Consider the following 26,998-nt stretch of genomic DNA (forward strand, 5'->3'; position numbering starts at 1 on the left):
GCAGTGGAAGCAGAGTCACTGAATATTTTAAAGACAGAGGTAGATTGATTCTTGATAATCAAGGAGGTGAAAGGTTATCTGAGCTGGCTGAGAATGTGGACTCGAGGTTACCATCATATCAACATGATCTTATTGAATGGCGGAGAAGGGTTGAGGGGCCGAGTGGCCTACTCCTGATTTTAATTTGTGTGTAAATTGTGTGAAAGATATTAAAAAGGCTGGGCACAACTTGCCTTTAACACAAAGTTAATTTACTTCACTTTAATCCACAATATTTACCCCTCTAACTGGGCTGGAGTTTATTAACATCAGCAGAAACAGACCCCAATGAAAATCATTCAGTCCTGGGAGTGAGTAAAATACAATCAGTGCAGTTACTTGTGAACTCACTGTTGTGTCAGCAGGTAGGATGACTGAGTGAATCCTGAACCACACTTAGATGAGGTGAATAGTCTCTCCCCAGTGTGGATTCGCTGGTGAACAGTGAGTTGAGATGATCACCTCAGTCCCGCAGTGAGAGCACCTGAACGGTGTCTCGTCAGTGTGAATACGTTGATGGATCATCAGTTCCTGGGAACCCTTAAAGCATTCCCCACACTCTGGGCAATTAAAATGTCTCTCGTCATTGTGAACTCGCTGGTGTTTCAACAGGATGGATGACTGAGTGAATCCCTTTCCACACTCAGAGCAGGTCTCTCCCCACTGTGAGTGCGCTGGTGTTTAGTGAGGTCAGATGAATGTTTGAACCCAGTCCCGCAGTGAGAGCACCTGAACGGTCTCTCGTCAGTGTGAACACGCTGATGGGACATCAGGTTCCAGGAACTTTTATAGCCCTTCCCACAGTCTGGACATTTAAAAGGTCTCTCCCCAGTGTGAATGCGCTGGTGTACAGTGAGGTCAGATGAATGCTTGAACCCAGTCCCACAGTGAGAGCACCTGAAAGGTCTCTCGTCAGTGTGAACACGCTGATGGGACATCAGGTTCCCGGAACTTTTATAGCCCTTCCCACAGTCTGGACATTTAAAAGGTCTCTCGTCAGTGTGAACTCGCTGGTGTGTCAGCAGGCTGGATGACTGAGTGAATCCCTTCCCACACTCGGAGCAGGTGAACGGTCTCTCCCCAGTGTGAATTCGCTGGTGTTTAGTGAGGTCAGATGACCACCTGAACCTACTCCCGCACTGAGAGCACTTGAATCGCCTCTGGTCTGTGTGAACACGTTGATGGTACATCAGTTCACTGGAACTGTTATAGCACTTCCTGCACTCTGGACATTTAAAAGGTTTCTCATCAGTGTGAACTCGCTGGTGTATCAGCTGATTGGATAGCTGAGTGAATCCCTTCCCACAATGGGAGCAGGTGAATGGCCTCTCCCCAGTGTGACTGCGTCGATGAGTTTCCAGCTCTGAAGGGTAATGGAATCCCTTCCCACAATCTGCACACTTCCACGGTTTCTCCCTGTTGTGACTGCGCTTATGTTCTGACAGGCCAGACGATTGGCTGAAGCTTTGTCCACACACGGAACACGTGTACGGTTTCTCTCCACTGTGAACGATGTTTTTTCCTTCCATGTTCAAACTCCAATGATATTCAGTTTACGATAAATTGGGTGTCTCCGTCAGGTCCTGAGCTGATGTCTGGTTTGAGTTTCCCAACTGCAAATGCTCGTCTTCTAATCGCCTGTGAAATTGATTCAATACAGAAAAAAGGGAGTGAGAGAGAACCCACAAAAACACAAAGACAGGTTGTGAAATTGAGCTGAATGAATCTGGGAATTTGTGGGGCCGGCACGAGGAAAAAGTGACCATGAAAACTGCTGGATTGCCATAAAAACCCAACTGGTTCACTAATGTCCTTCAGGGAAGGGAACCTGCCACCAGGTCTAGGCCCACACTAGACTCTGGGTTCTATGTGAGGAGGGGGGCTGAGAGAGATGGGAGTAGAAGGAATGAAGGAAAGGAATTTTATATATCTATAACTAGAAAGAGTCTCCCAAACTCTCAACCTCCACCACCTAGAAGGACCAGAGTAGCGGGTGTATGTGAACACCATCACCTCCATGTTCCCCTCCAACTCACACACCGTCCTGACTTGCCCGACATCCAGTACTGGATGAACAGAAATTTCCTGCATTTAAATATTGGGAAGACTGAAGCCATTGTTTTCAGTTCCCGCTACAAACTCCACTCCCTAGACACCAACTCCATCCCTCTGCCCGCCAACTGTCTGAGACTGAACCAGACTGTTCACAACCATGGTGAAATATTTCACCTCAAGATGAGCTTCCAACCACATATCATTGTCGTCTCCAAGAGTGGGTTTCCATCTGTGAGGAAACTGAGACCTCACACTGTAATTTTTTTGGAAAATAGATATAGATATCCTCATGGCTATTTCTAAAATTTTTAAAACTGGACAAAGACCTTTTAAAATGGCTGAAGCTGTCTGTGACCACTGAACAAAAGTGGTCTGGCATTATTGGAGAAATTTGGAACTCGCTATCTCTGAAGAGACATTCATGACCCACTGTGGGTTGCACAGGTCAAATTCAAAGACAGCTATCTAAAGCCATCTGCATTTCATAACCCAGGCTGGCCAACAGGAGTCCAATCATCTGCTGAGACAAAGGGCCCTGGCGCCTTCCTTTAAATTCTTAATGATTGAGACATTTAACCATCTCGGAGGCCCAGATAAGGGATACACATCCCTTGTCAAAGACAAGGTGGGAGTCATGGGACATGAACCTCCAACTTGTGTAACCAGTAATATTGCCTTGCTGCACTGATAAACCTCAGTCTGCCATTTTAACATCTACAAGCAGCAAACAGAAAAGGTGTTCTGCCCAGACTGAATACCTGGCCACATCTACACTGTTTCTGCTGGAGCATCTGTGCCTTTGCCTACAAGACTGATTCATCTCTGCATAGCTATCTCATCGCGTGAAGCCAATTCCATCGGAAAAGTGAATTATACAGCATCAATTTTCAACCTGCCGACCTCCATGAAGGAACATCTCACTGGACATTGATTCCGGACTCTGGGACCCACATAAAATACAATTTTTCTCTGCAGTCCCTGCCCTGTAAATCTTTCTTTTCTCCATCCCTCTTTAATTGTATGAATGAAAAGGAGCCACACTGCGATCACCACCCATGTTTTGGGTGTGTGCAAATGAACCAACCCTTTGAGTTTGCCCTATCTCGAGTTTGCTGTGGGGTTATTAATAGAAATTAGATTGCATGAAAACCGAGGATTGAAGAATACTTATAAAGAGGGAAGCAAATCAAAAACACCTTTCCTTTTACGAGTGGGTGGTGAGAGAAATCAGTGTGGTTTAAATTACCCCACCTCCTGTCCTGAACACATCTCAATAACGTCATTCAACTTGGCCCTGTCTCAGCACGTTTCTGAACTCTCATCCACTCCTTTGTGACCTCTAAACTTGACTGGCTGGCCTCCCATATTCAACCTTTGATGACCTGGAGTTTATCAAAACCTCTGCTGCCTGTGTCCTCTGCACTGAGTCCCATTCACTCACCATCACTTTGTCCTCACTGACCTACACAGGCTCCCGGTTAAACAGCAACTCAAATTTAAAATTCTCATCCTTCTTTTCAAACCCCTCTGTGACTTTGCTCTCCCCTATTTCCAGTCAAATAGATGTTTGAATCTTTTTCCACAGACAAACATACTTTCAGGTTCTGATGAATCGAGTGACTCTGTCAGGTTTTGATCTGATGTTTGGTTTGAGTTTCCCACCTTCAAATCCTGTTCTTCTAATATCCTGCAAAAAAAATCCCTGTCAGTCCAAGAATAGAAATTGAGAAGAGACAAACATTTCTCTGGGTTTGAGTTTGCTATGTGTAAATCCTCCCCTTCTAACCCCCTGTAAAAGGAGTTTCCAAAATCCATCCCTGTCAGTCCAGGATAGAAATTCACAACATTTTCTCCTCCTGCTACCTGGACCAGGATGACCGCGCATGCGCCCTTCTGCATTAACTCGGGCCTCCAGCCTGTCGACGCGGCCCTTCAGCTGTTACCGCGCCGTTCGGTGCTAACGCGAGCCCAATAGGCTCTTATTCGGCTTTTGAGGCCTCCACTGGGTGTTCATGAAGCCTCCCCACCCACCCTGTCACCTCCATTACCTTCCAAAACTCGGCCATCTCTCTCCGATTGCACAGTCCATATGACCACCACCCCGCAGCTGCAGCACCCACACTGCGCATGCACAGTCGGACACTAAATTGCGCATGCGCTATTCCCAATTCGCCTGTGCGCCTGCACAAGGGACTCATTGAGTGCGAAAAGGGCATATTCCTTCTCGCCGCGAACCCTGGGTAAGATCACCGCCATTGAAAGGAAATATTATTCAATCGAAAATTGTGTTATAGGATCTGATTACGATTGGAGTAATAGGGCCAAAATATAAAATTATTAAATCAATTGATGCAGCAGCCAAAGCGCACGAACCCTCCAGCAGTTCTGTCCTGGGTGCAATTAACAGCAGAACAAACCCCGACAGTAAGATCTGAACTCACTGGAATCTCAGCAACTGGGGTGTGAACAAGTGATTTTTTCCCCCCCACATACGAGATATCTAATCTGTGTCTTGCCAGAGTCTAATAATTGTGGATCAAACCCTTTGAACTTTTACAGCTGGAGTTTTAACAGGTGAGGAAACTGTGTTCACTTCACTACACTTCACTTCACACACGCAAAGTATCTGAATGGTCTCCCTCTATTGACTGTGCTGCTGTCTCAGTAAATGGGATGACCGAGTGAATGCCTTCCCACTTTCAGCTGGTAAACTGTCTTTTCACAGTGGGAATTTACCCATGGGTTACCAGCTCACACATGGATCTCATTCTGGTAAGGAATTCCAGATTCTCAACACTGTACATTGAAAGAAAAGCAAAGTACCGCAGATGCTGGAAATCTGAAATTGAAACAGAGAATTCTGAAATTCTTATCACATTTGGTCATATATGTGGAGACAGAATCATAGTTTATGTTTCAGGTCTGTGGCTTTGCATTAGAACTGTATAACTGGATAAAAATCAATAATCTGGAGCATTCACTCTGTTACCATTTCCATAGATACCGATGAATGTTTCCAATATTTTCTGTTTTAAATTTGGATTTCCAGCAGCTGCAGTATTTTGGGTCACTGTGAATCAGTTTTCTCTCATTTAACGTTACCTGGTTAAACAGATAAAATGTAGAGGCTTTAATTAATGAGACAGCAGTTACTCTCATCCTGTTCAACGTGAAATGAAACAAAATGCCAATTGCTCACTTTTAAATATTCTTTCATGGGATGTTGGTGTCGCTGTCAAGGGCAGCATTTGTTTTCCATCCCTAAGAACTCTTAACAGAGTGACTTGCTAGGCCATTTCAGAGGGCAGTTATGAGTAAATCCACATTGTTGTGAGCCTGAAGTCACATGTAGTTCAGATTGGGTAGGGATGGTACATTTCGTTCCTTAAAAGATATTAGTGATCCAGATGGGTTTTCGTGACAATCGAAGAAAGCTTCAATTCACCATTACTGAGACTAGCTTTCAAGTCCAGATTTATTAATTCAATTCCCAACTCACCAAGGCCCATTCAACAGCACATTCCAACCCCGTAAGCCCTACCACCTCGAATGATGAGGAAAGTGGATGAATGGGAAACACCACCATCTGCAAGTTCCCCTCTATTCTAAACATCATGCTGACTTGGAACTATATCGCCATTACTTCACTGTCACTGAGTCAAATTTCTGGAACTCCCTCCCTATTAGCACTGTGCATGCACTTGTACCACATGGACTGCCGCAGTTTAAGAAGGTGGCTCACCACCATCTTCACAAGGGGAAATTAAGGATGGGCACGATATTTATATTGGCCAAGCAAGCGACGCCTGCATCCCATGAAAGAATAAAAAGAAATGAAATCACAAATGGTGGTGGAATCTGAAGCCTTGTGTCTGGGCCTCTGGATTAATTCTCCCTGATTTTATCACTGTGCCAACTCCAACCCGAAACAATTGAAGGGCAAATTGTCCACGTGAGATCTCACCAGCTAATTTCACATTTAAAGCAAACACTATGACCATTGCACTCGGGAAATCCGTGTCCCACATCCCGGACAGAGGGGAAATGGCCATACATCTATCACTCTCATTGACAACCAAAAAATGCTGGAAATGCTCAGCAGGACAGGCCGAGACTGTGGAGCGAGAAACAGTTATCAGTTCAGGGCGTTGAACTTTCATCAGAACTGGAAAGAAGCTCGAGGTGTTACAGATTTTCAGAAAGTTCATAGACAGGGTGAGTGGGAGGGGAGAGAACTGAAGAGAAGGTCTGTATCGGGTGGAAGACAGGAGAGAATAAATAACAAAAGGGATGAGGATGAAAGGCAAAAGCGATGAGGATGGAACTAGTAAAGGAACTAAAGATGGGAAAGTAATTCTGTATCTGTCATCTATTTCTGCTCAGATTGGAAATGCTTTGCTTCCCTGTTGATCCATTTCACTTCTGTCCTAAACTGAATACTCTCAACCCTTCTCCACCGTTACCTTTTACAAACATTTAATTGAGCAAACACACACAAGGCACATGGGGAACGGGGTGGGGAGGTGGTGGGGGGAAGGAGATGATTGACTTGGAGGGAAACTTCCAGGCGGTGATGTTCCCATCTTTCTGCTGCCCTTGTCCTTCTGGTTAAGAATGGCTGTGGGTTCGAAAAGTGCTGTCTAAGGAGCCTTGGTGAATTCCTGCAGTGCATCTTGTGGATGGTACTCACTGCTGCTCCTGTGCGTCGGTGGTTGAGGAACTGAATGTATGTGGATGTGGTGCCAATCAAGCGGGCTGCTTTGTCCTGGATGGTGTCGAGCTTCTTGAGTATTGTGGGAGCAGCACTCATAGGCAAGTGGAGAGTATTCCATCACACTCCTGATCTGTGTCTGGTAGTTTGTACACAGGCTTTGGAGAGTCAGGAGGTGAGTTACTCACTGCAGGATTCCTAGCCTTTCACCTGCTCTTGTAGCTACAGTAATAACATGGCTAGTCCAGTTCAGTTCCTCGTCAATGTTAACCCCCAGGAAATTGATAGTGGAGGATGCAGCGATGCTAATGCTATTGAATATCAAGAGGTGATGGTTAGTTTCTCTCTTGTTGGAGATGTTCATTGCCTGGCACATGTGTGGTGCCAATGTCACTTGCCATTTGTCAGCCCAATCCTGGATATTGCCCAGTTGAAAAGGAATAAAAACGGAGCCAGGTTGGTGTCATTCTTGCTTTCTGGTTGTTTGTCTCCCCTGAGAAACAAAACTTGTGCTCTGTCACTCTCGGTGTATATGTCTCTGTGTGTTCCTCTGTGTTTGTCAATGTGGTTCAGTTCCCGATTTTTACCAATCTAAACACTAATTCATTCGTCTTGTATTTTCATATTAACATTGTACAAAGTAAAAAGAACAAGCAAGAGGAGATTTATTTCGTTATTTATTTATTTATTTATTTATTTATTTCAGTGGAGACTGATCATAAGACCATAAGTGTAGGATCAGATGTCGGCCAATCGAGTCTGCTCCAACATTCAATGAAATCATGGCTGATCTGATAATCCTCAACTCCACTTTCCTGCCTTTTCCCCATGACCCTTGATCCCCTTACTGTTTAAAAATCTGTCTATCTCAGTCTTGCATATACTTAATGACCCAGCCTCTACAGCCCTCTGTGGTAAAGAATTCCAGAGATTCACTCCCCTCTGAGAAAAGAAATTCCTCCTCATCTCTGTTTTAAATGGGCAACCCCTTACTCATATTATTCCCTCTGGTCCTAGACTCTCCCACAAGGGGAAACAACCTCTCAGCATCTACCCTGTCAAGCCCCCTAAGAAACTTTCAATCAGGTCACCTCTCATTCTTCTAAACTCCAATGAGTGCAGGCCCAACCTACTCAACCTCTCCTCATAAGAAAATCCCTCCATACTCGGGATCAACCCAGTGAACCTTCCCTAGACTGCCTCCAATGCCACTATATCTTTCCTTAGATAAACTGTTCAAAATATTCTAGGTATGGTCTAACTGATGCCTTGTAGTTTTAGTAAGGTTTCCCGTGGTTTTATACTCCATTCCCTTTGAAATAAAGGCCAACATTCCATTTGCCTTCTCTATTACCTGTTGAACTTGTGTGTTAGCTTTTTGTGAGGGCCCCCAAGTCCCTCTGTGCTGCAGCTTTCTGCAGTCTTTCTCTATTTAAATAATATTCAGCTCTTCTATTCTTCCTGCCAAAGTGCATAAACTCACATTTTCCCACATTATATTCTAACTGCCAAACTTTTGCCCAGTCAATTAACCTGCCTATATAGAATCATAGAAAAGTTGCAGCACAGAAGGAGGCCATTCGGCCCATCTTGTCCATGCCAGCCCGAGGACACCCAGGTGCCCTTACTAATCCCACCTTCCTGCACCCGGCCCATAGCCCTGCATCTTACAGCACTTTATGTGCAGATCCACGTACTTTTTAAAAGAGTTTAAAGTTTCTGCCTCTACCACCAACTTAGGCAGCGAATTCCAGGCACCCACTACCCTCTGCGTAAAAAAGTTCTTCCTCATGTCCCCCCTACATATCCCTATGTACTCTTTCTGTCATCCTCACCACTTGCCCTCCCACCTATTTTTGTGTCATCCACAAACTTGGTGATAATAAATTCACTTCCTTCATCCAAGTCATTGATATATTTTAGAAATAATTGTGGCCACAGCACTGACCTCTGTGGCACTCCACTAGTTACAGGTTGCCACCCTGAAAATGCCCCCGCTTATTCCAACTCTCTGTCTTCCATAGGTTCGCCAATCCTCTATCTATGCTAAAATACTAACCCCAAACCATGGGCTCTTATCGTATTAAGTAGCCTGATGAGTGGCACCCTATCGAACGCCTTTTGGAAATCCAAATATATTACATCTACTGGTTCCCCTTTATCTATCCTGCTTATTACCTCCTCAGAGAATTCTAATAACTTTGTCAGGCATGATTTCCTCATCATGAAGCCATGCTGACTCGGCTTGATTATATAATATATTTTTAATGCTCTGCAATTACATCCTTTGTAATAGACTCCAGCTTTTTCCAGTTGATAAATGTGAATCTCACTGGCCGATAGTTACCTATTTTTTGTCTCCCTCCCTTTTTGACTAAGGATGTCACATTGGCAGTTTTTCAATTCTCTGGCACTTATTCAGAATCTAAAGATTCTTGGAGGATTACTACCAGTGCATCCATTATCTCTGTAGCTATTTCATTTAATATTCAAGGATGCAGCCCATGAGGTCCAGGGTTCTTATCGGCCTTTAGCCCCATTAGTTCCACTAGTACTTTTTCTCCAGTGATAATTATTGTACTTATTTCCTCATCCCCACCACCCCCACCCCCATACTTTTGGCCCCTGATTATTTAGTATTTTTGGTATGCTATTAATGTTTTCTATCGTGAAGACTGATGCAAAGTATTTATTCAACTCCTCTGCTATTTCCTGGTTCCCCATTATTATTTCCCCAGCCTCATTCTCTTAGGGACCTATGTTCACTTTGGCCTCTCTCTTCCTTACTTATCTATTTAAAGAAGCTCTTACTGTCAGTTTTTATATTACTTGCTAGCTTACTCTCAAAGTTTATTTTCTCCCTCTTTATTATTTTAGGTCATCCTTTGTTGGTTTTTCAAACTTTCCCAATCCTCTGGTTTACCGCTAATCTTTGCCACATTGTATCTTTCCATTACTAAGTGCCTGTATGCTACAAAGCAGAGGATAATTGAAATTTTCACTGAGCAACATTTGAACAGACACTGAGTCCTTGTGGTCGAGTGGTTTAGGCAATGGACACATTGAGAGAATGAATTTGTAAATACGAATAGTCCAAACTGAAATCCTTTAGATATTAGGAACTGTTTCTACTGCTGTCGGGTGTCGCAAGGAACAGGAAAATAAAAATTCAATCACAAATGTTCCAAAAACAGATAGGTTATAATCACCAGGAAAGGCTGAACAGCCTGAAGCTCTTTTCTCTAGAAAAGAGAAGGCTGAGAGATGACCTGATAGAAATGGGATGCTTTGTCCCTGTTTCGTCAGGGGTTCGAGGTGAAATTTATTCACTCAGCTGCAGATTTACATCTGCTGAATCTGCATCAAACAAACAATGAAATGTTCAGAGATATAGAAAGAAAGATTCTACATTGAGATGGAATTCTTAAGATCAGATTTTGTCATCTGCTGAATTAGCATTTTTGTCAAACTCTCTCTGTCATCAGATTACAACAGTGACTGCATTTCAAAAATATTTCATTGACTCTAAAGTGCCTCCGTTGTCCTGAGTTGGTGAAAGACTCTGTTTAAATGTAAGTCTTTCTTTCTCTTCTTTCTTTCTGCCTGTCAATCTAAGTTAACAATCATATGGAATGGTGAAGTGTATCTGTTGCTTTCCATGTCTACCCCACTCTCTTTCTCTATCTGTCTCTCTTTGTCTCTGTATATCTGCCTCGCTCTCTTTCACTCTCTCAGTCTCTCTGTCTGTGTCTCTATCTCTGTTCACTCTTGTGCTCTTTGTTCCCTCCATTCACTCGCTGCCTGTGTGCAACCAAGATTCATTCCTGAGATGAGATGGTTGTCCTCGGAGGAGAGATTAAGTGGGATGAGCCTGTTCTCTCTGGAGTTTAGAATAATGAGAGGTGATCTCATTGAAAAGTCTGACATTCTGAGCCAGCTTGACAGTGAACATGCTGAGAGGCTGTTTCCCCCTGGCTGGAGCGTCTAGAACTGGGCTCACATTCTCAAGATAACGTGTCAGCCACTTAGGACTGAGGTGAGGAGACATTTCTTCACTCAAAAGCGTGTGAATTTTTGGAATTCCGTAGCCCAGAGGCCTGTGGATCCTCAGTCGTTGAGTGTACTAAAGGCTGAGATGGATAGGTTTTTGGACTTTCAGGGAACAAAAGGGCTATTGGGAACGATGAGAAATTGGTGTTGAGGCTGGGGATCTGACTTGATCTTATTAAATGGTGGAGGAGGTTCGAGGGGGCTTATTCCTGTTTTATTTTTGATGGTTTTAATGTTTCATTTCATTGGAAATACCATCAAGGCGATGGGAAACAACTGGTTGAGGGTGGTAGCCTAGCCAAACGGTCTCAGGTGCTGGGTTCAGGTCCCAGCCTCTGTGGAACCGCTGCCAAAATTGTAGGTGGTTTACCTGTGGGTCACTTTGAGTGCTCTCATCTGACGAAAGGATGCCAGCTCAAAGTGAATGCAGGCGTTTATTGGGTTTCCTTTTAACCGGAAGAAGGAGGAGAGGCAGTACATATACTAATTGCTCGCGTGAGAATGCACGGTAGTAGAAGTAGCTGAGTTGCTCTTCCAGAGAGCCTGCACGGGCACAATGGGCCGAATGCCCTCCTTCTCTGCTGCAGCCATCTTATATACCAACAATATTAACCTACCCACATCGTAGCCGAGTGGTTAAGGAGATGGAGTCCAAATCCATTGGGGTTTCCCCACTTCTCATTATTCCTGCTTTTAAATCTGTGTTTACAGAATGAATTATCGGCTAAATTGAATAAAATCCACCCAGAAACTCGGGATTTTTCCTATTTCTGTTCATTGATGAAAGCATTCACGAAATTTCCAGTCGGAACAAGAACGGAGCCAGATTGGTGACATGCTTGCTTTCTAGGTGTTTGTCTCTCCTTAGAGACAAACCCTTGCCCTCTCTCACTTTCGGTGAATATGTTTGTGTGTGTTCCTCTGTGTGTCAATGTGGTTCAGTTCCAAGAGGGGCTGAACACATTTTTCCCATCACAAACTTTATTCACATAAGCTGTGCAGCTTCATATCTAAATTTTACAGAGAAAAATATCAGGATGAAAGATGCAAGAGGAGTTTGCAATGCTTGGAAGGAGGTGCATCCAAGAAGAGGAAGATACAGTGAGAAGTTTCCTTCTCATTTAGATTTGGAACCAGATCTGGGAGATATTTGTGTCGGTGTAAACAGTAAAATCTCCCCTATTACTGCTATATTTTGCCTTTCACCAGCACCTCTATAGTCAGGGATTTGCAGCCTATCACAGCCCTTCTCTTATTCCTTTTCTTCATCTCTGTATTTGTTCTCGACCTTTTGCATGGATGACATTTCCAGCTCTGATGCAAAACTCAAGCTCTCACTGCACTGATTCTGGCAGAGCTAATAATTTTAATCAGGAAATAACTCGAGCTCATTTTAAGAGCTTGCATGAGGCTAGTAATCCATCATTCCCTGACCAGGGATCAAACCCAGGCCACAGCAATGAAAGTACCGAACCATGACCACTAGACCATCACGGAAACTACTGACAAGCCTTCCAACTTGGCTTATCCATGCTACCTATGCCTTCTATTTTCATTTCCGACCCTTTTCACCAGAGACACGTTTCAAAAGAACATAAGAAATAAGAGGAGTCGGCCATTCGGCCCCTCTCGCCTGCCCTGCCATTCAATAAGATCATGGCTGATCTCCTCCAGGCCTCAACTCCTCTTTTGTGCCAGCTCCTGATAGCCCTCAACTCCTCGATATTTTAAAAATATATCTACCTTCTCTTTAAATACTTTCAGTGATCTAGCCTCCACAACTCTCTAGGGTAGAGAATTCCAGTCATTCACTACCCTCTAAGAAAAGAAATTCCTTCGCATCTCAATTTTAAATGGGTGTCCCCTTATTCTGTAATTATGTCCCCTAGTTTGAGATTTCCCCACTAGTGGAAACATCTTCTCAACACCTACCCTGTCAAGCCTCATCAGAACCATATACGTTTCAATAAGATCACCCCTCGTTCTTCTAACTCTAATGAATAAAGGCCTAACCTGTTTAGCCAATCTTGATAAGTCAACCCCTGCATTCCAGGAATCAACTAGAGAATCTCTTTTGAACTGCCTCTTATGTCAGCATATCCTTTCTTAAATACGGGGACCAAAACTGTGCATATGCTCCAGGTGAGGCCTCACCAACAAATTGTACAGTTGTAACAAGATTTCCCTATTTTTAAACTTCAACCCCCTAGCAATACAGGCCAAAATTCTATTTGCCTTCTTAATAACTTGCTGCACCTGCATGCTAACTTTTTGTGTTTCGTGCACAGGAACAACCAGATCCTGCACTTTTTTGGAGTCTCTCTCCATTTAAATAACAGCCTGCCTTTTGATTTTTCCTACCAAAGTACATGACCTCACACTTTCCTACATTAAACTCCATCTGCCAAGTTTTTGTCTTCTCACTCAACATGTCTATATCACTTTGCAGATTCCTTATGTCCTCATCACAACATGTCCTCCCACCTATGCCTGTCCCAGGGTCCTCCTCTCGCACTCTCCATCAGATGCCTCCTTGAAATCCAAGTGCAGTATGCCTACAGGCTCCCCTTTATCCACTGTGCATGTTATTCCTTCAAAAAAACTCCAATAATTTGGTTAAACATGACTTTCCTTTCACAAAACCATGGTGACTCTTCCTGATTGCCTTGAGCTCTTCTAAGTGCTCAGCTATAACCTCTTTAATGATCAATACTAATAATTCTCCACAACAGACGTCAAGCTAACTGGCCTATAGTTTCCTGTTTTCTGCCTCCCTCCATTCTTGAATAGAGGGGTTATATTTGCTACTTTCCAATCTGATGGAATCTTTCCAGAATCTAGCAAATTTTGGAAAATTAACACCAACAACCTCATCAGCCACCTCTTTTAAGACTCTAGGATGTAGCCCATCTGGATCCTGAGACTTGCCAGCCTGCAGCTCCATCAATTTGCTCAGTACCATTTCCCCAGTGATTTCAATTTCACCAAGTTTCTTTCTCCTATTCACCTCCTGATTTGCAGCTATTACTGGAGTGTTTTTTGTATCCTCTATATTGAACACAGAAACAAAATATTTGTTCATCTCTTCCACCATTTCCTTATCTACTATGAACTCCCCATTGACACTCTCTGGAGGACCAACACTGACTTAACTCACTCTTTTCCTTTTTAAGTACCTGAAGAAACTCTTGCTATCCCTTTGATGTTTGATGCTTCCCTTAACTTCTTTAGTAAACCACGGATGTTGGGTCCTCCCCTTAGAATTGTTCTTTTTGTGGCAATGTACTTATTCCGAATACTCTGAAGTATCCCCTTAAATGTCTGCCACTGCCTCTCTATTGACCTATCCTCTAGCCTAGTTTCCCAGTTCACCTCAGCTAGCTGAGCTTTCATCCCCACATAGTTGCCCTTATTTAGGTTTAAGATACTAGTCTTATTTGTATTTGTATCACGCCTTTTGTGTAACAGAATGTTCCAAGGTGTTTCACAGGAGTGTTTCAAGAAACATTTGAGAACGAACCACATGAAGAGATATCAGGGCAGATTAACAAATGTGTAGTTGAAGAGGTAAATTTTAAGGATTATTTTAAAGAAGGGAAGTGAGGTGGAGAGGTTTATGGAGGAAATTCCAGAGTTCATGGTCTTGGCAGCTGAAAGCGTGGCCACCAAAGGTGGAGGAATTAAAATTGGGAATGCTCAGGAGGTCGGAATTCGAGGAGCGCAGACATCTCAGAGGGCTGTGAGGCTGGAGGAGAATAGAGAGGTAGGGAGGGAAAGACCATGGAGAGATTTGAAAACAAGGATGAGAATTTTAAAATTTAGGTTCTCCTTATCCCAGGGCCTTTGTAGGTCAGTGAGCACAGGGGTGATGGGTGAACAAGACTTGGTGCGAGTAAGCACACGGGTAGCAGAGTTTTGGATGACCTCAAGATTACAGGGAGGTTGAATGTGGGAGGCCAGCCGGGAGTGCATTAAGTCAAGAGGTAACATAGGAATGGATGAGAGTTTCAGCAGCAGATGAGCTGAGACTGGGGTGGAGTCGGGCGATGTTACTGAGGTGGAAATAAGCGGTCTTGGTGATGATGTGGATATGTGGTTGGAAGCTCCTCTTGGGGTGAAATATTTCATCATGGTTGTGAACAGTGTGGTTCAACCTCAGACAGTTGTCAGGGAGAGGGATGGAGTCGATGTGTAGGGAGTGGAGTTTGTAGTGGGAACTGAAGACAATGGCTTCAGTCTTCCCAATATTTAACGAGGAAATTTCTGTTCATCCAGTATTGGATGTCAGACAAGTCAGGATGGTGTGTGACTTGAAAGGGAACTTGGAGGTGATGTTGTTCACATACACCTGCTACCCTGGTCCTTCTGGAGTGAAGAGGTTGACGGTTCGGAAGATTCTGTCAAAGTTCTGGTTGAGTTGTAGATGATAAAATCAATTTGCTTTACTGAGCGACTCTGCCACCTCTCTCCTTCCCTCTCTCTCTGTCTCTATTCTCTCTCCGAGAGGCCAGAGTCTTGTGTAGGCCCAGACTGGGTGGCAGGTTCGCTTCCCTGAATGACATTAGTGAACCAGTTGGGTTTTTATGACAATCCAGCAGTTTTCATGGTCACTTTTGCCTTGTGCCAGCCTCACAAATTCCCAGATTCATTCAGCTCAATTTCACAACCTGCCTTTGTGTTTTTGTGGGTTCTCTCTCACTCCCTTTTTTCTGTTTTAAATCAATTTCACAGGGTATTAGAAGGGGAGGATTTTCATTTAGGAAACTGAAACCAAACATCACATCAGGATCTAATGATGCAGCCCAGTTTATCTTAACTTGAATATCATCGGATTTTGAACATGTTAGGAAAAAGCACCGTTCACAGTGGGGAGAAACCGTACACGTGTTCTGCTTCAGCCGATCATCTGACCTGATGGAACATAAATGCAGTCACAACGGAGAGAAACCATGGAAATGTGGGGACTGTGGGAAGGGATTCAAATACCCATCTGCCTGGAAAAGCATCAGCGCAGTCACACTGGGGAGAGGCCATTCACCTGCTCCACATGTTGTAATGGATTCACTCAGTCATCCCACCTGCAGAAACACCAGCAAGTCCACACTGATGAGAGGCCTTTTAAATGCCCAGACTGTGGGAAGTGCTATAAAAGTTCTGGGGAACTGATGTCCCATCAACGTGTTCACACTGACGAGAGACCATTCAGGTGCTCTCACCGCGGGACTGGGTTCAGGCGATCCTCTCAACTCAATGATCATCAGCGAGTTCACACTGATAAGAGACCATTCAGGTGCTCTCAGTGTGGGACTGGGTTCAATACATTAACCGGCCTCACTGTACACCTAAGAATTCACACTGGGGAGAGGCTGTTCACTTGCTCCCAGTGTGGAAAGAGGTTCACTCAGTCATCTCATCTGCTGACACACCAGCAATTTCACACTGAGGAGAGACTTTTTAAATGCCAAGATTGTGGGAAGTGCTATAAAAGTTCTGGGAACCTGATGCGCCATCAACGTGTTCACGTTGATGAGAGACAATTCAAGTGCTCTCACTGCGGGACTGGGTTCAAGACATCATCTCAGCTCACTGTACACCAGCAAATTCACACTGGGGAGAGGCCGTTCACCTGCTCCGAGTGTGGGAAGGGATTCACTACCTCATCCCACCTGTTGAGACGCCAGCGAGTTTAACTGCAGTTATTGGGTTTTGCTGTTAATCACATCCAGACTGAACCATATACTTTGGGGTCTGTTTCTGCTGATGTTCATCGACTCCTAATATTCTGGATGAAGTTAAATAAATCAGCTTTTTGTTAAACACAGTATGTGTTGAATCTGTTAAACATCTGTTAGTTCCATTTGAAGGGCTCTCTCTCTCCCCTGTTTCTCCATCCTCACCTCCAACAACAAGTCTGAGGAGCTCGTGGAGCTTCTTTGTCACTAAGATTGAGACAATCCAATTAGCTGCCTCTGCTGCTTCCCTCCCTTCCACTAGCCCTCCGGGACAAACTGCCTCTAAAGATCCCCCTTGTCTGAGCTCTGAATATACATCTTTCTCCAGTTTCTCTCCCATCTCCCCTCATGTCCTCCCAATGCTCATCTTGTCCATGAGACCCACCTCCTGCTCCATCGACTCTATTCCTATGACAATGTTGATCACCCAACTTCCCCATGTTCGAAGACATGGTTACCAGTTCTCTCTCTTCAGGTGCTGTACTTTGCCTCAAATCTGCCATCATCACCCCCTCCTCAAAAACAAACCTTTCATCCCACCGTTCTTGCAACTACTGCCCCATCTCCAACCTCCCTCTCCTCTCTACACTGTTGGAGCATGCTGTCACCTCCCAAGTCCTAGGATTGTCAGTGTGAACAGGGTGGGGTATGTTTGGAGACAGGATGTCCCAGTTCTCCACACTGGGTTTGTCAGTGTGAACAGGGTGGGATGTGTTTGGAGACAGGATGTCCCAGTTCCCCACCCTGGGATTGTCAGTGTGAACAGGGTGGGATGTGTTTGTAGACAGGATGTCCCAGTTCTCCACCCTGGGATTCTCAGTGTGAACAGGGTGGGATGTGTTTGGAGACAGGATGTCCCAGTTCTCCACCCTGGGATTCTCAGTGTGAACTGGGTGGGATGTGTTTGGAGACAGGATGTCCCAGTTCTCCACCCTGGGATTCTCAGTGTGAACTGGGTGGGATGTGTTTGGAGACAGGATGTCCCATTTCTCCACCTTTAAAGGGACAGGGAGAGGACCAGCTGGGCTGAATGACGCTGCTCTATGACATCACTGCAGTGCCTAGTAACCATTCTCCCTGAGCCCCGCTCATTATGGGCTGGCTTTAGCTCAGTGCTGTTACAGGGAGGGAAACAGGAGGAGGATTCGAGCCGTGTGGAGCTCAGGATTAATGGGGAGAGATACAGGATTAATTTCTACCTGACTGAGTGAGAAATGTCATTGTTCCGGACACTCCCTGTCCCTCAGTATCTGTATCCAGGGGAAAGGCTGATGGGTTTACTCTGTATCTAATCCGTGCTGTATTTGACTGGAGAGTGTTTGATTCTGATAGTAGTTGTTCACCCCGATGATGATGAGATAAACCCTTTAGCTTCTCCCCTGGACACAGATCCTGACAGACAAGGAGTGTCTGGAATATTTTCAACCATGTTCTTGATCCAATTTTGAACTCCTTGCTCACATCTCCCCTCATCCTGCTTTATTCTATTGAAAAGACCCCCAGTTTCTCCAGTCTCTCCGATGGGAAAGAGAAGTTGGAACAAAGTTAGAAACTCAAAGGAGCTTCACAGCAGACAGGTCACCATGAGAAAACATTTCATTCCACAGTTAGTTGTTATCACCTGGGATACACTGTCTGAAAGTTTGGCGGGAGCAGATTCAACAGTAACTTTCAAAAGGGAGTTGGAGAAATGCTTGAAGGAAAACATTGACAGGACCATGGGGAAACAGCAGGGGAGTGGATTATTCAGATAGCTCTTCCAAAGAGCTGGCAAAGGCACAATGGGCCGAATGGCCTCCTTTTGTGCTGCAGCCTCTCATCCATGGTATTGTCTCTGTGAATCTCCCCTGCACCCTCTCCATTGTCTTGACATCATTCCTGTTTTAAGATGCCCAGGATTTGACTCAATATTCTAAATGCAGCTGAACCAATGTTGTACAAGTTAATTTTATAAAGAAAAGCGGGGTAACAGGTTCAAACAGCATTTCAAACTTGTCCTTCAAATTTAAATATTTGTGTATTTGAACCCCTTATAACATGGCTAAAAGACATTGGGGTAAAATGCCTGATATAATGTGTATTATGGGATAGAGAAGTTTAGTCTGAGTTAGAAACTCAAATAGGCTCTTCACTGCAGACAGGTCACCATGGCAACACTGATAAGACATTCCATTGTACAGAATCAGCTCATTGGAAACTCGAATCAGATCAGGGAAAAGGACAGAGTTTGTCTGTTATTAACCACAATATAAACTGAAACCAGAGAGGAATGGAATAGATCAGATTATAATGTGTGATGTTTATACCTATAATTGTGAAGCTATCCAAAATAACAGAATTAACAGTGGGCAGGGGAGTTTAGGGAGATGAGAAAATTCCTGAAGAAAAATAACTGCTGGAAAACAGGAAATGTGTCCTTGTAAATCACAGATTAGAGAAATTCCGGCTGTTTTTCCCTCACTTCCTGCCAAAACCCAGCAGAGAAGACAAAGAATCAGGGGCCAGAGCTGGATCACTACAGGGTATAAAAGTGAGGGGATACTGATGTAAGGGGGCAGTCGGGACTGGAGACACCAGAAATCAAACTCAGGGCACCCAAGGTTCCATCCAGTGGGCTGACCTCGTGTAAGTGTCTGTGGACACATGGGAGTTTCATGTTTATTCTGATTTATGGATCAATATACGATACAGTAGAAAACAGAGAATCTGCTCAGCTTATGCTTCTTAATGAGGTGTTGAAGTTTCTGACCCTGGACTCTCAAACCCACAGATTCTGAGAGAGAGAGAATACAGAAAGAAAGCAAATGAATGATTTGTAAAATTGAGGGGGAAACAGGAAGTGATCAATGAGTGAAGCTATAATGACAAAGGATAGACAATGAGAGAAAGTAGAGAAATAAAAGATATCTACAAATCTCAGAGAATGTGAGAATAGTTACAGAAGGTTAACTAATTTGGGGATAGTGTGGGGAAATGGTGTTGAAGTAGAAGATTATTAAATGGTGCACCATCGCGCTCCTATTTCTTATGTTATTATAAAAAGTGTATTGTTTTAGAAACAAATACTTCTGTACAGGCTTTTAATTCGGGGTGTGTGGGCGTTGGTAGCAAGTCTATTATATAAGCTGCCCATCTCTTGTTACCCTTTGAGAAGGTAATGGTGGTGATGTAGATATGTGGTTGGAAGCTCATCTTGGGGTGAAATATTTCACCATGGTTGTGAACGGTCTGGTTCAGCCTCAGACAGTTGTCAGGGAGAGGGATGGAGCTGGTGTCTGGGGAGTGGAGTTTGTAGCGGGGACTGAAGACAATGGCTTCAACCTTCACAATATTAAAATGAAGGAAATTTCTGCTCACCCAGTATTGGACGATGTGTAACTTTGATGAGAACTTTGAGGTAATGGTGTTCACACACACCTGCTACCCTGGTCCTTCTAGGTGGTGGAGGTTGATGGTTTGCAAGAACCTGATGTATTTCTGTTCTATTTGTATATGTCAAGATATTCTCTCTCCTTCGCTTCTCTCTTGCCCTTCCTCTCACACTCGCGCTCCTCCCACAGAGGCCAGAATCTTGTGTAGGCCTAGACCGGGTGGCAGGTTCCCTTCCCTGAGGGACATTAGTGAACCAGTTGGGTTTTTATAACAATCCAGCAGTTTTCATGGTCACTTTTTCCTAGTGCCGGCCCCACAAATTCCCAGATTCATTCAGCTCAATTTCACAACCTGCCTTTGTGTTTTTGTGGGTTCTCTCTCACTCCCTTTTTCTGTTTTAAATCAATTTCACAGGGTATTAGAAGGGGAGGATTTACAGTCAGGAAACTGAAACCAAACATCACATCAGGATCTGACAGAGTCACTCGATCCGTCAAGCTTGATAATGGAAGGAAAAAGCAGTGATTACACTGAGGAGAAACTGTGGAAATGTGGGGATTGTGGGAAGAGGTTCAATTCCCCGCCTCAGTTGGAAACTCATCAGCGAGTTCACACTGGGGAGAGACCGTTCACCTGCTCCGAGTGTGGAAAGGGTTTCAATCAGTCATCCAACCTGCTGAGACACCAGCGAGTTCACACTGGGGAAAGGCCATTCACCTGCTCTGTACGTGGGCAGGGATGCACTCAATTATCCAACCTGCTGAGACACCAGCGATTCAATACTGATGAGAGGCATTTTAAATGTTCGGACTGTGGGAAGTGCTTTTAAAGTTCTGGGGAACTGATGTGCCATCAACGTGTTCACACTGACGAGAGACCGTTCAGGTGCTCTCACTGTGGGACCGGATAGAGGCACTCATCTCACCTCACTGTAAACCAGCGCATTCACACTGGGGAAAGGCTGTTCTCCTGCTCCGAGTGTGGGAAGGGATTCACTCAGTCATCCCACCTGCTAACACTCCAGCGAGTTCACAAGTAACTACAGGGATTGGATTTTGTTGTTGATCACATCCAGGTCGGAACAAATTTCATCGGAGTCTGTTTTTGCTGATGTTGAAAAGCTCCAACCATGTTAGAGGTGCTAAATATTCTGGATTAAGTTAAATAAATCAACGTTGTATTAAACACACAGTATGTTGAACATTTTTAATATCTTTAACACAAGTCAGTTCCTTTTGAAGGGCTCTCCCTCTCCCCTGTCTCCTCCATCCTCACCTCCAACAACAAGTGTGAGGAGCTCATGGAGCTTCTTTGTCACTAAGATTGAGACAATCCGATCAGCTGCCTCTGCTGCTTCCCACCCTTCCACTAGCCCACCAGGACAAACTGTCTCTAAAGTTCCCCTTGTCAGAGCCCTGAACTCATATTTTTCCCCAGTTTCTCTCCCTCATGCCCTCTCAGTGCTCATCTTGTCTTCTGCTGTATCGACCCCATTCTCATTAAACTACTGATCACCCAGCTTCCCTATCTCAGCTGATATTGTTAATGGCTCTCTCTCTCTCTTTCTTCCGGTACTGTCCCTCTCACCTTTAAATCCACTGTTATCACCTGAAAAAACACTTGACCCTACCACCTTAAAATTCCACCCCATCTCCAAACTCACTTTCCTCTGCACAGTCCTTGGACTTGGTGTCCCCCAAGGATTTCAATCTCCATGACATCACATGTCCCCACCTGACCCCAGCTCATCTGCTGCTCAAACCCTCATCCATGTCCGTGTTACCTTTAGACTTGACAATTCCAATGCATTCCTGGCCGGCCCCTCACATTCACCCCATCCCCACACGGAAACGTGAGATCATCCAAAACTCTGCTGTCCATGAGCTTTATCAGGCCAAGCCCTGCTCACCCATCAGCCCTGTGCTCTCTGATCTACGCTGGCTCCTGGTCCAGCAGAGCCTCCATTTTAAAATTCACATTCTTGTTTACAAATCCCTCCATGGCCTCATCCCTCCCTATCACTGTAACCTCCAGTCACTCACCCTCTGAGATATCTGTGCTCCTCTCATTCTGGCCTCTTGAACATCCCTGATTTTAATTACTGCACCACTGGTGGCCGTGCCTCGGTGTGAAACCCTGAAATTCCCTCCCTAAACCTCTCCACCCCCTCCAGCTCTCTCCCCTGATTTAAGATGCTGGTTAAAATCTGCCTCTCCAATTAAGGTTTTGTCCATTTACCGTAATATCGCTCTCTGTGACATGGTGTCAAATGTTTCTTTACAAACCTCCTCTGAAGCACCTTGGGTTGTTTTATTACATTAAACATGTTAGATAAAGACAAGTTGCTTCTGTTTCATGACAGCCAGATGCGCAAAGTAAGATTCCACAAACAACAATCACACAAGTAACTGATTAATCGGTGTTTTTTTTTGGTGGTGTTTGTTAAAGCACGAATGTTGGTCCTACTGCACCAGGAGAACTCCCCTGTGGACAGGATGTGGAGTTGTTGAGCTCTCCTGAGCTGAGAGTAGAGCTGATTGATCTGTCGGGCCTACAGTGTACCTTGAAGAACCGCTGTCTGGGATCTTTCCTCTAAATTCACTGACTCCCAGCTGCAGTAAAATAGTTAACTTTGAATATCAATTCCAATTTAATCTTTGAAGTAAAATCTACAACTTCAAATCAGCTGTAGAAAAGACAGAAAGTTGTGTTTATTTATCATCTTTCACATCCTCAGAACATCCCAAAGTGACTCACAGTCAATGATGTATTTTGAAACAAAGAATGAGGAGAGGCAGAATAAATTAAATGGTACAATTTTAAACAGAGTGTAGGAAAAGTGTGACCAAACTGTTTAATAAAAGCTAATGGGGTCCTCGGCTTATTCATGGAGACAAGGAGTACAAAAGCAAGGCAGTTATCCTGAATCTTTATCAGTCACTGATTAATCCTCAGCTGAAATATTGTGTTCAATTCTGAGCACCACACTTCAGGAAAGATGTCAAGGCCTTGGCGAGGGTGTGGGGAAAATGGCCCAGAAAAGTATCAGGGATAAGGGGTTTCAGTTCTGTGGAGAGACTGGAGAAGCTGGGATTGTTCCTTTTAGAGCAGAGAAGGTTAAGGGGTGTTTTAATAGAGGTGCAGAGATTTTTGAGGAGTTTTCATCTACACAGGGAGAAATTGTTTTCATTGGCAGGATGGTTGGTAACCACAGAACACAGCTTTAAAATAATTGGCAAAGAATCCAGGATGGAGATGAGGAGAGGTTATTTTACTCAGTGAGTTCTGATGATCTGGAACACATTGTCTGAATGACTGGTGGAAGCAGATCCACAAGTAACTTTCCAAAGTGATTTGGACTGATCGCTCTGCACTAGTTCGGGGTTCGCACATGTACAGAGCACACTCAGTGGCCACGGCAACAGACTCTTTGTCTGTTGGTTCAGGGGCTGGAGTAGAACTTTCCACTATTAAACTCATCATTCATTGTACATTAGGCCACATCTACAATCTTGTCTCTCACATTTCCAGTGAAGCGGAGCATCTGTGGATGGATGGATGGGTCACTTCAAGAAGCTCTTCACTGTCACATTATTTTCTCTCTTGAAAGCCAGTTTATATATCTCATTTCTGGGAGTCTCATATCAATAACTTTTCCAATTGTCCATTAGCAAGGGACAGATATTCAAGGTAACCCCTCCCATTTCCATTGGAAGTTCATGAAGTCTTTTGTGGCTCATCACTTGCTGGGACATCCTGTTTACCCTTTACTCAGACAGTTGGTTTACATATGGGTCATGAGATCCCCTCACCGTATCAAGCTTGTCTGGTTTCAGGGTCTGTGCCAGAGACATGTCCTTGGCAGAGAAACAGGCCTCACTGTCCTGTGTTTCTCAACCCAGGAAGCTTTCTTCATGAGAGAGACAGACAGAGAGTGAGAGACAGAGAGTGAGAGGGTAATTGCAATAATGTTCAATAAATTTCTGATGATTTTATAAGGTTACTAGACAGTGATTTCTCACAGATCTCCCCACCTTGAAAAGGGTGACTCCTTATTGATTTCTCACAACTGATTTCTGACTAACCTCACTATTTCTAAGCGATGAGCTTGTTTTCCTAATTTCTTGATGACAAACTGTAGATAACGTACTAAAGCTACTAGAATGATCAGAATCAGCAACACAAACCATTGAGCTGCCACCAAAAATAAATATCAAAACTTTTCCACTAAAATGTCATAACAGTCATCTCAGATTCATCCTCCCCACCTGTCAATCATCTCACACAATCTAAATTATTGGCATGTTGTAAATACATCTGGTTCAAACAAAAGTTCATGCACGGACTGTAAAGATTCTCCAGCTCTCTATTCACCTGCATCCACCTCGTAGGTATTTTCAAACTCATTCTGGACCTTTATCAACTTAATTTGTCCTTTCTGACCCTCTTTACAAACCCTATCAAGGATATACTCGTAATCCCGGTCACACTCCTTCAATCCCCAGGATATCTCTCACCCCTGGCCCGCCTATTTTCTCTATCAGACTATCTATCAGTCGCTTCCTGTAATATGTCAATGCCATTGTACACTCCTGGCTTCACTTAGGAACTTCTCCATTCACATTTAAGTAAGTGTGTTGCTTCTCAAGCTTATTATGGTCTCGATCACTCCGATCCCACTCCTAACACCACTTGTAAGATTTAGGTTCGGGAGTCACAGATTACCTGAAAAGGGGGTTGAGCGCAGAAGTGATTTTAAAGTAGTTCATTGAGAAGCGACAGTTTAAATATGATGCAGAACCTAAATAGACACGAGAAACACACGACCCATGACAGGTTAGAATGGATTACTGGTCCTGGAGGACACAGAGTGAGTGCTCGTCTCTGTAGCTGGTGGTGGCAGTCTCTTCTGAATGGTTAACTGGTGTGGGGAGTGTGGGTGTTGGGCTGAAGCCAATCTCTTTGCTCTCGAGAGCCTATTTTAACCTTTTTATAAGGTTATTAGACAGTGATTACTTACAGTCCATTACTTGGATTGAACTTGTCTCCATTCCCGTGCCGAGGGGATTTCTGTACCAGGCGGGATGGGTAACATTTGGGAACTCTCGATTCTCCACCAATTCCCATTCCCCTTCGTTCTGATGGATAATGGAGGTGTCACTGTGAGTAATGTGCAAGTCAGTAAGAATTGTCAGCAAGGATGAATCAGCACTTTCTAATTGGAGATATTAATCAGTGGAACCTCTCAGACACTGAATTGTAGAGTTTATACCAAAGATCAATTTAGGATCAAAGTAAAAGTTCAGAATCTTGTTGTAAACTAATTTCTGATGAGAGTTCCTGAATTATGGGGAAAGAACAGAGACAGTGGTTTTTAAAGGGACACTGCAGCCCCGAGAACACAATCAGCTGTAGATCCAGAATATTAAACTCCAGCCCAGTTACAGGGATTGTAAACATCAGCAGAAACAAGCCTAATATTGTCAGACTTTTTATCCTGGATGTGATTAACAGCAGAATCCAATCCCTGCAGTCACTTATGAACTCGCTGGTGTTTCAGCAGGTGGGATAACTGAGTGAATCCCTTCCCACAGTCGGAGCAGGTGAATGGCCTCTCTCCAGTGTGAATTCGCTGGTGTACTTTATAGTTGGATGAAGACCTGAAACTCTTTCCACAGGAAGTACAGGTGAACGGTCTCTCCTCAGTGTGAATTCGCTGGTGTGTCAGCAGGCTGGATGACTGAGTGAATCCTTTCCCACATTTGGAGCAGGTGAACCTCCTCTCTCCAGTGTGAACTCGCTGGTGCACTTTGAGGTTGGATGAAGACCTGAATCTCTTTCCACAGGAAGTACAGCTGAACGGCCTCTCCTCAGTGTGAATTCGCTGGTGCTTCAGCAGGACAGTGGACCCAGTGAAGCCTTTCCCACATACAGAGCAGGTGAACTGTCTCTCTGCAGAGTGAACTCGCTGGTGTGTCAGCAGTGTGGATAACTGAGTGAATTTCTTCTCACACTCAGAGCAGCTGAATGGTCTCTCCCCAGTGTGAACTCGTTTGTGCGTCAGCAGGTGGGATGACTGAGTGAATCCCTTCCCACACTCGGAGCAGGTGAATGGTCTCTCCCCAGTGTGAACTCGCTGGTGTGTCAGCAGGCTAGACAACTGAGTGAATCCTTTCCAACACTCAGAGCAGGCGAATGGCCTCTCCCCAGTGTGAACTCGCTGGTGTACACTGAGGTTGAATGAAGACGTGAATCTCTTTCCACAGGAAGTACAGCTGAACGGCCTCTCCTCAGTGTGAACTCGCTGGTGCTTCAGCAGGTTAGGGGACGCAGTGAATCCTTTCCCACATACAGGGCAGGTGAATGGCCTCTCCCCACTGTGAACTCGCTGGTGTGTGAGTAGGTGGGATAATCGAGTGTATCCCTTCCCACACTTGGAGCAGGTGAATGGTCTCTCTGCAGTGTGTAACTGTTGGTGTGTTAGCAGGTTGGATAACTGAGTGAATCCCTTCCCACACATGGAGCAGGTGAATGGTCTCTCCCCAGTGTGACGGCGTCGATGGTTTTCCAGATGGGATGGGTAATTGAATCCCTTCCCACAGTCCCCACATTTCCACGGTTTCTCCATGGTGTGGGTATCCCTGTGTCTCTCCAGGTTTGATGATCAGTTGAAGCCTCGTCCACACAGAGAACACGTGTACAGTTTCTTCCCACTGTTAATGGTGTGATGCTTTTATCGGCTGTGTAACTGGTTAAAGCTCTTTCCACAGTCAGTTCACTGGAACACTCTCACTCGGGTGTGTGTGTGTCTCGGTCCTTTTCCAGTCACACTGATGTTTGAAATCTTTTCCCACAGACAGAACAGACAAACATTTCTCCTTCCACATTCAAAAGCTCGATGATATTCAGGTCCTGATGAATTGAGTGACAGTGTCAGATCTTGATGAGATGTTTGGTTTGAGTTTCCCGTCCGCAAATCCTCCCCTTCCAATACCCTGTAAAAGGAGTTTACAAAAGTCATCACTGTAAGAACGGGATA

The 26,998-nt window shown here is 44.4% G+C and overlaps 1 protein-coding gene across 1 annotated transcript; it reads right to left on the minus strand.

Moving 5' to 3' along the window:
* Positions 1-229: 229 nt before the first annotated feature.
* On the minus strand, positions 230-26,845 carry LOC144697990 (uncharacterized). The gene is made up of 2 exons (XM_078569939.1): positions 25,508-26,845; positions 230-1,592 (listed from the first exon to the last, which is right to left on the minus strand). The coding sequence occupies exons 1-2, from the start codon at positions 26,585-26,587 to the stop codon at positions 645-647; spliced, it is 2,028 nt and encodes a 675-aa protein (XP_078426065.1). The 5' UTR covers positions 26,588-26,845; the 3' UTR covers positions 230-644.
* Between the last annotated feature and the right edge of the window lie 153 nt (positions 26,846-26,998).

Source organism: Cetorhinus maximus, chromosome 23, assembly GCF_964194155.1.
Source record: "Cetorhinus maximus chromosome 23, sCetMax3.hap1.1, whole genome shotgun sequence".
Taxonomy (NCBI): Eukaryota; Metazoa; Chordata; class Chondrichthyes; order Lamniformes; family Cetorhinidae; genus Cetorhinus; species Cetorhinus maximus.